The sequence below is a fragment of the Solanum dulcamara genome, chromosome 2 (assembly GCF_947179165.1).
Source record: "Solanum dulcamara chromosome 2, daSolDulc1.2, whole genome shotgun sequence".
In the NCBI taxonomy this organism is placed as follows: domain Eukaryota; kingdom Viridiplantae; phylum Streptophyta; class Magnoliopsida; order Solanales; family Solanaceae; genus Solanum; species Solanum dulcamara.
The window spans coordinates 80,884,437-80,896,625 of NC_077238.1; the positions used below are offsets into that span (position 1 = coordinate 80,884,437).

At 28.0% G+C, this 12,189-nt stretch overlaps 1 protein-coding gene and 1 pseudogene across 1 annotated transcript; both read left to right on the top strand.

Annotated features, from left to right (window-relative positions):
- The first annotated feature begins 989 nt into the window (after window positions 1-989).
- On the top strand, window positions 990-2,660 carry LOC129873723 (glucan endo-1,3-beta-glucosidase-like; annotated as a pseudogene).
- A 5,571-nt stretch (window positions 2,661-8,231) lies between these two features.
- LOC129878570 (uncharacterized) lies at window positions 8,232-9,397 on the top strand. Its single transcript, XM_055953468.1, has one exon. It carries the CDS (start codon window positions 8,361-8,363, stop codon window positions 9,036-9,038), a length of 678 nt encoding a protein of 225 aa, XP_055809443.1. The 5' UTR covers window positions 8,232-8,360; the 3' UTR covers window positions 9,039-9,397.
- Window positions 9,398-12,189: the final 2,792 nt, after the last annotated feature.

A 12,189-nucleotide genomic window follows, 5' to 3' on the forward strand; every position in this document is an offset into this window, starting at 1 on the left:
GGAAGGGAAGAAACATAAAGGGTTGGGAAGGAAGAAAATTAGGGTGGATGAAGTTAAAAATAATGAAAAAAATTTAATAACAACATATTCGATCGAATTTTACAAGTGAATTTGGAGAGAAAGAGGTGTGTGCAATCTTATCCCATAATGAATCTTTTTTTTTTTGTAAAATCGAGGATAAACCCGCAACCGATACAACACATCTGCCTCAACCTCTTTCTTAAACCGCACTAAGCAAGCACTATGCGACAAGCTCAACTCAGAAGACATTGAAGAGGGATCGATCTCGTGTCATCCATGTGGATAACTACCCTCCAAACCAACTGAGCCATTTCTCATAAAAAAAAATTAAAAGTAAAAAAAAATAAAAAAAATAGCATTTGACACATGGCGGAGCATGCAATACACAAACCTCCACAATTTTGATTTTATATTTTTAAGGACATATTATTTTCACTCCCAATAAATATAAGAGTTAAGGAATAAAATTAAAGTGTACGTGTAAGTGTGAGGATATTTATATATTTTTCGTATATTAGTTAAATCCCAAGATTATTTTTCGCAAATTATTAATTAAAATATTTATTACAATTAATTTATAAATGACATGATTGTGTGAGTTTTTTTTTTGTTTTTTACTCCTCCAAATTTTCCCTTAAACAAGAATTCTATCTATTCCATTTTCTGTAAAATCCAACATCGTACTTCACGCAAAATCATACATTATATACATATGATCTGCTATTTATTCACGTATTTGTTATTTATTCACTTTTATAGATTATCATTCTTTCATTTCTTTCATTGCTAGTAACCATTGAGAAAAGAAAAGAAAAAAGAACGAAGATGTTTTTAAAAACATTTCCGTTCTTTTCTTTCTTAGTCATTTTATTCATCCTTTTTTCAATATTTTTCTATAGTTTCTACTGTCCCAAGTCGTTCAATTCATAAAAAACAAAACTATAATCGATAAAATTAAAATATTCAATATGGATTCAGATATTATACGTGCTTTTGCCAACACAAATATCTCACTTACTATCACAGTCCCAAATGGTGAAATTCCAAAAATGTTGGACATAAGTTATGCTAAAATTATACACAATCAAAATTTCCAAGTATGGTAAAATTTAGACATGAATGGGATTATAGTATTTTAGTACCAATGTTACAATTTTTACGCGAATCTAACGGACCTTTTATGGTAAATCCATATCCATATTTTGATTACGATCCAAAACAAGTCGATTTTTTTTATTTAGACAAAATAAAGGCGTTTTCGATAGAATTACTAAGAAATTATACACAAATATGTTTGATATGATATTAGATGCTGTTTATATTTCAATGAAAAAAATTGGTTATGAAGGTGTGGAAATTATGGTTTCTGAAACAGGATGGTTTTCTTTAGGAGAAAATTTTGAAAAAAAAATGTAGTGTGGAAAATGCAGTTTCTTATAATAGAGGATTAATTAGGAAATATTTTTCTAGTGAGGGGACACCATTAATGCCAAATAGGAAAATTGAGATATATATTTTTAGTTTATTTAATGAGAATATTAAAAAAGGTAATGCTTCTGAAAAGAATGTTGGATTATTTAGGTCTGATTTTACTCCAGTTTATGATATTGGAATTATGAAAGGAGAGACATTGCCAATGCCACCAAAGGTAAGTTTCTTAAATTCTTGATATATGTTTTTTCATCATTTAAGGTATGTTCGATATGACGAAAAATAGTTTTTTTCAGAAAATAAGTAAGTTTCTTATTGGGGGTGTGATAGTCACTAAGTTGGTTGAGAGCCTTCCCTCCCTTATTTGTGGTGAGGGATCAAATCCCATTCCTCCTCCCCCATCCAAAAAGAGAGAGAGAGAGTCGATTTCTTACTTATTTTCTAGTATGTAAATAAAATATTTTCTTAAAAGTATTCGAATATAATATAAACAAAAATTGTGGGGGGTGTGAAGATGAGGTGTGGTGGAGGATACAGTAGGAAAGACACAATCAATGTGGAATACCAGTTCGAAACTTGTTTTCCTCTATTTCTGCTAGAGAAGTCATTTTTCTGGAGAAATATTTTTCAAAATTTTGACCAACCGTACATGAAAAAATTGAAAAATATTTTCTCCATTCCGAACACACCCTTATACTTTATAGTTACGTATATTTTAGTTGCAATTCACATGGCAAATCTTGTATATGTGTTACCATTTTAAATAAAGAAGTTAAGTATCAATAATTATCTATAACCTAATAAATCAAATGAGTTACGATAAACTTTCAAATTCGAGCCCGTAAAGTTTAAATTATGACTCCGTCTTTGCTTGGTAACAATATTTTTTTTGAACTTTGATGTATACAGCCACAACCACTAGGCCCAAGACTCCCGGCCCATCTACTTCCAAAGCCTGCAGCACTAATGGGCCGGAAATTCTGCAAGCCCAAAGCAGATGCTACAGATGCACAATTGCAGGCCAATTTAGATTGGGCTTGCAATAATCAAGGTGTGGATTGTGGCTCAGTTAAAGCTGGAGGCCCATTGTTGGCCCAAATACTATTAGGTCTCATGCAGCCTATGTTATGAATTCTTACTATCAAATCAAGGGCAAAAATGACTTTAACTGTGATTTTTTGGGCTCTGGTGTCATAAGTCTTTGCTGATCCAAGTAAGTATTTGAATAATTTTTTAGTTTAATTTTTCGAGTAGTGGCGTAGCCATATACAGTGAAGGGTGGTCAGTTGAAAATCTTTCGTCAAAAAATATATATAATGTATATATAGAAAATTATACAAAGTATAGGTCATAAATATTTTTCGTACGTATATATTAATCCTTGAACATCTTTAGTAAAAATTTTGGTTTCGCCGCTGTTCTAGTTATACTATCAAATCGAGGTGAATTCAAGATTTGAAATATATGAATTTCTACAATGATTTCAAGTTAATACTATCATAATAATTGAGTTTACAATCAAATATTCATAGTTATTTAGCGAATTTCTTGATATTTATATATACTTTTTTTTTTTTTAAGCCCGGTGCACTTAAGCTCCCGCTATGCGCAGGGTCCGGGGAAGGGCCCGACCACAAGGGTCTGTTGTACGCAGCCTTACCATGCATTTCTGCCAGAGGCTGTTTCCAAGGCTTGAACCCGTGACCTCCTGATCACATGGCAGCAACTTTACCAGTTACTCCAAGGCTCTCCTTCAATATTTATATATACAACATTCAAATAAAAGTTGTTGGTTTTACGTGTGTCCGTAACCTGTCTTCTAGACAAGTAACTTATTACTACAACAAATTACGATACACTAAAATTGTATATATAAATTAGATTCAATATATTTTTCCTTTATAATATACATAGTTGGAACAATTTTTCTTTTTATTGAAGATTTAATGACGGTTGTCTTTTATTTGTTTGTAATTTTTCTGGTTATGGTACATATAAGTACCTATCTTGAAGTTATATAGGTAGCAAAGGAAGATTTTGTAGCTACTCTATTATTTGAAGGATTAATTTTTACAAATAAAAAGTTTTGACACAATTAGTGTTTTTTTCCCTTCATATATATATGTGTGTATTTTTTTCTTCTTATTTTGTTATGCTTTATATGAGTCGATGGTCGATAAGAATTCGGAAACAATTTCTCTATCTCATAAGGTAAGGATAAAAAACGTACACACATTTGAATAATTTTTAGGCGTACAAAAATAATATTGGACTAATAAAAAAAAGCGCAAGAAAGGAAAAACGTGTAATTAATTAGCTTAAGGATTAACCAATAATCGATCTTGCTTTCCGTCTAAAATGCACAAACGGAATGTATAATTATGCAAATAGATGAAGCTTTGATTAACGTGAATATTGATTTGATAATTAGACATAGTATTTAATTAGATGGATAATTATTAAAGAAATAATAGAGACTTGATAAGACATATTAATTGTTTTCTTATTTTATTAATTAGAGTTAAATTAATCTTCTGTACTCCATTTTGATGTGGAATTTGCCTATGATAATCATGTTTGCCGTTTCATCCTAAGCTCGCTAGTTTAATATTTGTATTTATTTAAGAAATTTTTTAACATAAATGTACAATTTAAACAAAAATTACTGAGTTTTAATCAAATTTGTGTACGAACTTCTAGATTTGTTCAACCTTTTTGTGACCAATAGCCTTCGTTGTCTCGTCCTCTATCATGAATGTCACATTATATTAACCAAACACGTAAGTATTGTAAATTCGCTCTATAAATATTAACAATTTTGATGGCAAAGCGATTAATAATATTTTCAGTGCCAATAACCCCTACCCAAACAAAAGAACAAAGAAATTATTGTTTTTTTCAACTCTACTTTTTAAAGTTTTGAATAAAATAAATGATTGCTAAATTCTATGAGATTGGAGATTAGAAAAAGAATAATACATAAACTATTTATAGGGAAAATAAAACTTTGTCGTTGAACTACACTGGGAAATAATTTTTGGCCCACAAAAATTGTCACATACATTTTTCCAAGACAAACAATATATATGGTCCAACATATTATTTGTCTCATATAAGAACAAAATCCAATATTATTTTAGCTAAAACATCACGACATGTACATTTGAAGACTTTAAAAAAAATCAAAAAAATTATGTATAAAGACAAGAAATTGCCAAAAAATCACGAATGAATGACGATTGAGGGAAATAGAATAAGTATTAATCACGAGACTAATAGAAGAGACACCCTTTGATGTTAAGCGACGTAATGACGGAGTCAGAAATTTTTATTAGAAAATTTTTAAAAATTTTGAAAATGTCATACGTGAGATTTAGATAACGTATTTCTCTTGTATATGTAGTGGTTTCAATAGAATGTGTACTGATGCTTCACAATTTATATTATATATGTGTATATAGTTTTCTTTTTAATTAACGATCCTACGATAGCAAAAGAAAATTATCGGATAAGTTCATATCAACATAAAATGGATCAATCTGAAAACTATCTGGAATAGAATTCTAGATATATCTATAAAGATGCAAACTACCTACTCCTGGACAAAAAGAACCATGATTAATCTCATTAATTTTTTTTTTTTTTTTTTTGGGGGGGGGGGGAGGGGATGGAATTAAAAATAAAAATGTTTGCTCATAATTCTTTTTTACATTGGCAAAGAATTCATTCATTGATTTTTTGACATGATTGATGGATATGGTGCTTTTGAGCACAAACAAACTTAATTTGTAAGACTTTTTTGTTGTCACAAAATGAGGAGATGTCAAAACCTTATCCCTCAACAAGAAGAACCACACAAATTAAGTAATTATTTTCCCTTTTCTTTCATTTCTTTTATCACTTGAAGTAAAAAAAAAAATAATTCATACATTTAGTAAGGTAGCAAAAAGTTTAAATGGACAACAATGGATAAATTACTAGTGTTATAATTCGAATACGTGACATTATAATTTGAACGTTTTCAAGTTAATTTTTTTTAAAATATGCATGCCTTTATCCAACAAAAAGAAAAAATGAATTTTTAAATTAACAAACTTCTAAAAACGGTGTACATTATGTGAGTCTTACATTAAAATTAAAGAGGAAAATGAAGATCGTTGCTAGTTACCATAAATCTAGCATCATAATACTTATTGTTGTGTTTCCATCAATAAAGAAGTATTTTTGGTAATCATGTGAGCAAGCAGGGTTGAAAGAGTAAAATATATTTAATAAACTATATATTTTAAATTATTTTTATTGCGTTGGTAATCGTGAATTATGTACACCAGCATGTTTTTTTTTGTTCTGTTTTTTTATATGCATTTTGGTTTGTTTATTTTTTTTATTTTTCAACTCGATGTTCGGAGTCTGTTGATTTATTTATTTAGATATATGCTGAAATTGATAAATTAGAAATAGCAGAAGGATTAGAAGTAATTAATTCTTTATCTCAAATTTACTCCATAATAATCATAAGCTTTAACTTTTTTATGTTTTTACTTGAAGTTTAAATTACTTCACCATAACTTGAAAATGATTTATATATAGGCAGTGTAATAATCATCCAATTTAACCTGTTGTGAAAAAAGGAAGAAGATTATTTGCCTTAATTTTAGGGTTATCAAACCACTGATTATTGATAATTGAATTTAATTATCTTTAAGATTATCTTATTGTCTGTACGTTAGGATCAAGTGTTTATTGTATCATTTCAAAAAGTTATAGTTGATATCAAAGGGATGACTTTATATCTTAACCAAATAAGTGTCGTGTTTGATTATGACTCTGATTAGGATTATTCTAATCACATCGACGCGTTGTGTACTTTGTTACTAATAGGATGATAGGATATTGATGTTACCCAATATAATGTAAATTTTACTTACATGTGTGTAGAAAGAAAAAAGTGAAAAGAAAATGTTCAGATTAATTTTTGAATTTTTATAAAATATTTTAAATTATACGATAGCTTCAACATGTGTGCACATTTCCATGTAATTAATTATTTTACCTTTATGGTACATTGAACTTGAACAATATTCTTAGAAAAACAAGATAATATAAAAAAAATATAATAGAAAAAAAACAAATATGACCCTTCTCCAAATTATGCGTAAACTTAAAGTGCTTTATTTATCGAGCTGCTTTTCTAAACGTGTAGTGGAATATTATTATTTATAATAAATAGATAAGAACATTTTACAAGTTTAGTAATAGAAAATGTAGATTGTAGTGGGAAATGACAACAAAAAAAATGTGTTAGAAATTAATATTTTTAGGAAATACCATGTAATGTTGCTTTACAATTACTAATAATTTTATAGATTTGGTCTAACCATCAATTATGTTGATAAAAATTATGAGAAATCAACTTTTCAATCGTAGCAAAGATTTAAAAAAATCAATCTTTTTTATATGTATTTGTATTTTTTGTCATATAGTGTAAATAAACATATCAATCACGAGATAAAATAAAAATGTCTCAAATTAACTCAGATATTATTATGAGAAATCAATAATATTGAGTATACAAAATAAAAGAATTCTAATTTCTAAAAGAAAAAAGGACAAAAAAAGTGGCATAATTGAGAAGCTTTCACACCTACTATATTTAGACAACATAAAGAGAGAACAAATCCTTTGAAAGATATAAATAAGTTGTTTGATTGATACACTTGTTAATGTGATTGAATTAGTGCAAATAACATTATGATGGGCAAGTAATCTCTATTCTTAAATTGAATTTCAAGTTTGAATCGAAAAATTAACGTTTTACCTTTTTAAAATGGTACACTTTTGATAAAGAGAGCATATTCGTCAAAATTAAGTTTTTCAAAAAAAATAATAATCAAATTAATCAAATTTCAAAAAATAAACATTGGATACTAAATGAAAAATCTATCAGAAAAAGGACGCTCATAATGTGACTTGACTTAGTTCAAAGATCACATGAAATTTATGAAATGATTTGAATAAAAAAATAATCTCTTTATCTTTATAAATTAAATGGTAAAGTATATATACACTCCATTCATTTCAAATTCTATTTATAAAATTCTATTAAATATGTTATTGTTATTATTTTATGCAAAACTATGTTTCTCTTTCACAAGATCGAATCTAAAAAATGGTATCACTTTTAACATAAATCACTTTCTCCTAAATTTATATTTCTCAAAATAAATTAGGAGTAATCAAATCTCAAAAACAGATACTCCTTCAGTTTCTTCTTAATTGTCAAAGTTTTCTTTTTGAGAGTTATATAAACTTTGACTAATATTTTAAGATATGAATTTTGACTAATATTTATAGTAATTTTCATATAGTTATTGAATATCTCAATTTTTGTTTTGAAATATCAAATTAAAGTAATCTAGTTTAGCTTTAAAAGTCAGCCAAATTAACTTTTGAAAATGCAACATGATAATTAAAGGGAGTACCAAACACCAATTTTTTATTTTATTTTAAAAAAGAAAAAGACACTCATTAATGTGATGAAATATATTAGTACAAAATAAATCTGAATTTATACAAAGTGATATTTCCTTTACTTGATATCATCATATTATATAATACGACAACAATATAATATTTAGTGAAATTTAATAAGTGAAATCTGAAAAAATAAAGTGTATATAGAGCTTATTATCATTATATAATAAAATTTCATAAATAAGGTCTAAAAATAATAGCTTTACGCAGATCTTATCATCATTATATAATATAGTTTGTAAATATTTTTATATATTATAGTTTAATAAAATCATGAAAAGCTAAATATTGTGTTCTTTCTCATTTTTCATTTTCTTCTACACTAACTATATCCATCATCATCATCATCATCACCATCACCTTGTTCATCTTCCATGGGAGAAAAGAAAAAGCTTAAAGAGAAAGAGAAAATCAAGAAGCAAAAACACAAACACCCAAATGATGAAACCCCAAAACCCACTTCAGATTTCACTTTTAAACCCATTTCCGATGTTAAAGGTCTCCGATTCGGCGGTCAATTCATCGTTAAATCCTTCACAATCCGCCGTGCACGGCCTTTAGAACTCCTCCGTCTCCTGTCTCTTCCGCCGCCGACAACAAAAAACTCCAGTTTCACTTCAACTACAGCTTATTTACCCACAAATTTCACAATCTTAGCTCATCACGCTTGGCATACTCTAACATTAGGTCTCGGAACGAAGAAATCAAAGGTAGTTTTATTCGTTTTTGAATCGGAAAAAATGAAATCTGAAATCGACCCGATTTGGCCTGTGGAGATTCCGTTAGGTGAAGTGAATAAGAAGATGATTCGAGGATTAACAGGTACTGAAATGGCGAGATTTAAATTTCGGAAAGGATGTATTACTTTTTATGTTTATGCTGTTAGAAGAATTGGGGATTTAGGGTTTACTTGTGCTGAAGATCTGAAATTAATTTTGCAATCGGTTGTTGCACTCAAAGATTTCTTTGATCATACTGCTATGTTAGCTATGCCGAATCAGAGAAGTATCAATTATCCAGCTGAAATTCAACAAATGGGAATTGCTCATTAGCTGAAATTTCCCCCTTCTCCTTCTCGTCTTCTTTCTTCTTCTCGGTTCTCGCTATGTTGCTCGGATTATTCAAAAATGTTAGTAACCCGTGTTAGATGATATGCATCCGTTGATAATTTTGAAGAATCCGAGCAATATAAATTCTGAATTATCATTTCTCAGTTCTCGTCTGTGTCGTTCGGATTATTAAAAAATGTTGGGGGATTTTGACATGTATGTGTGGATAATTTTGAAGAGGTCGAGTAATATAAGTTCTGAATCATCATTTTTCAGTTCTCGTTTACGTTGTTTGAATTATTCAAAAATATTGCGAAATTTTGACATGTATGTGTCAATAATTTTAAAGAGTTCGAACAATATAAGTTATCCATCGTCATTTCTCTTGGAGTTGTTTTTGATGGTTAAATACATTGTTAGTGTAAAAGTTTATTTTTAGGTAAGTTTATATGTGTTGTAATTGATTATTTATTATATTTTGAAGGTTTTTGAGCTTAGTTTTATTGTGAAAAAAATAATACTTGTAATTTGTTTTTTAAGTTTTGGGATTAGCACTTTTATTAGGTGTTTCGATAGACGTGGATCCAATTCTTTTTGAGGTATGAGTTTTCGAAAATTCAATAATTTTTGTTCGTACTTTGTATATGTATATTTGCTTATGTGTTTGGATATAGAGTTAGTGAAAGCAAAAATAATTTTTGAAGTCGAAAAAGGTGGAGTATTTGAAAATTGAAGTGATATTTGACTAAGCGTATTTGTTTTTAGTTAATTGAAGTGTGTTGTTTTAGTCATTTGGATGTAGGAAGTGTGGTATATCTGAATTATTTTTAAACTTATATTACCTTTGATGAAATTACAATATATAGGTTTATTACTATAACATATGAGTAATAAGTAGTGAAACGATTAATAATTATGATAAATTTGTTGCTATTCACTAGTAAAGAGAATTTGAAGTTCATATTGCAATTAATTAAAGGTAAAATATGTCTAGTTAAATATCATAAGAATCAAATAAATATTAATAATTAAATATCCTTCTTAGTTAACTTGATCAATTGTGAAAATTCCTCCACAAACGGCTTATTGTAACATCCAAGACCTAAGAATCAATTTTTTATGATAAAAATAAATTCAGAATTTAAACTTAAATATTTTAAGTTTGAATTTAAAATTATATTGTTGATTTAAAAATTTATTATTTATACCTTAATTAATGGTTTTGATACATGTATTGGATTTGTTTTGTTTTCTTCTTTTGTTGACTTGGAAAATATTAAAGATATGGAGAGGGATTTTTTTTTTTTTTTTGTGGAAATCTTTTATACTCAAGTTTTATTATATAGGGATTATTGCAATTTAATGAATAGATTGAATGTGACAAGAGTTAGAGTTCAAGAATGGAGAATGAAAGCAATTGCTTTGATTCTTTAATGTCATTTTTAATTATTTTGATTTTTTCCCTAACATATGAATAAGTTGACTATTTTAAGATCCAGCTCATGAATAAACATAACTGCTTAAATTATTGAACATTCTAAAAAAATATGTTAAATTATAATTCATTTTCATGTGCATTCTTGTCATTAAATATATATATAGTAGCCTGTTAATCTGAATTCTTGTCACCAAAATTAATGCAAATCAAGGAGACAAAATACTATGATGTCATTAATTTAATTTGCTGATTTACAATTATGTCTCGAACAATTTCAATAAGGTATTAAATAGGAGTATATATTTAACTTTATGACCAAAGACCAAATTTATGAAATTTAATTTGTTGATCTTTTTTTTTTTTCTGGCATTCAATTAACGTGAACTTTACTCTCATTCATGTGATTAAAATTCAGGTTGTTCTTGTGAAGTTTACTACTGCGTCCGATCGATTTTACTTGTCATATTTATCTACACGCTTAAATAATATTAATTGAAAGAGTAATTTGACTAAATTATTCCTATTTATTTTTTGATCTCTATTTAATACTACTTTCTTTTTACGACATTTAATGAGTAAAGATAAAGTTGGTGGAACAAATAATTAATTATATCTTGATTTTCTAAAATGACAACTATTTTTAGTAAGCACAATAACTAAAATGGATTGGAGGAAGTAAAATTTAAAAATAAATATAAAAATTAAAATAAATAAGTCCAAATCGTTAGTAATCGCTGATCAACCATAGAATGGTGAATTCCACCAAGATGGAGTATGGTAGGGGTAGAATTTTTTTTCAATGAAGCGGTGAAATACATAGAAATCAAAAAAAATACCATCAACGAAAGCACTCTTGTGGACCGACATATTTTTACAAGCCAATGTTCTCTTTCTTCAATAGATATTTCGTGCTTGCATGTCCCATGCAATTTCCCTTATTGCAACCTTCTAGTTGGTGGAAAACTTGCCTGTATTGAAGGCAACTATAGTGTTATTAAATGTAGTTATGTGTTATCTACCTCAAAGAAGTAGGGCATAGTAGTAAACACATTTCCACATGGTCACTTTCACAATTTTAGAGGTGGTCAATTGAGGATTGAATCAAATTTGAACGGATTAAAATATGTTAATTTGGGAGAAATTGACAAATATTTAATTTTTGGATCTTCAAGTGAGTAGCCACCTTTTAATGTGAAATAAAATTTGACAAAATATTCTTAGTTAAAACACAACAAAAGTAAAAAAAAATTATTTATTGGAATTTGAATATTGATCAGTTTGAACAAGATGAATTATTTCTAGAGTATAAACCGATAAAAGAGAATTTAAAACTCCAACAAGTTTATGAACTTCATCATATTATGGTTGAATTACTTGTCAAAGCTTCGATACTCCAATACATTGTGGTGAAGTTTCATTTGTCGAAGTTTCAAACCGTATTTTAATTAGGGATATCTTTATCATAATTTTATTTTTCGCATTTAAAAGTTATCACTCTCTTATTACATTTGAAACAAATTAAAGGATAAACGACTTTGATAGCCAGCTCTAATTTTCACTATATCACCTAGTTTTTACGATCAAATCAACAAACAAATCATGATCCAATCCGTTCAAAGTTGCTTGATTCAATTAAATAGTATGACATAAGTCGACTCGCCAAATATGATCCAGTCGCCCCTCATCCCTTTTATTTTATTTTTCGAAAAAAAAAGA

Bases quoted from the DNA above. Each gene is read 5' to 3' on its own strand.
- LOC129878570 (XM_055953468.1), top strand. From the start codon at position 8,361: ATGGGAGAAAAGAAAAAGCTTAAAGAGAAAGAGAAAATCAAGAAGCAA.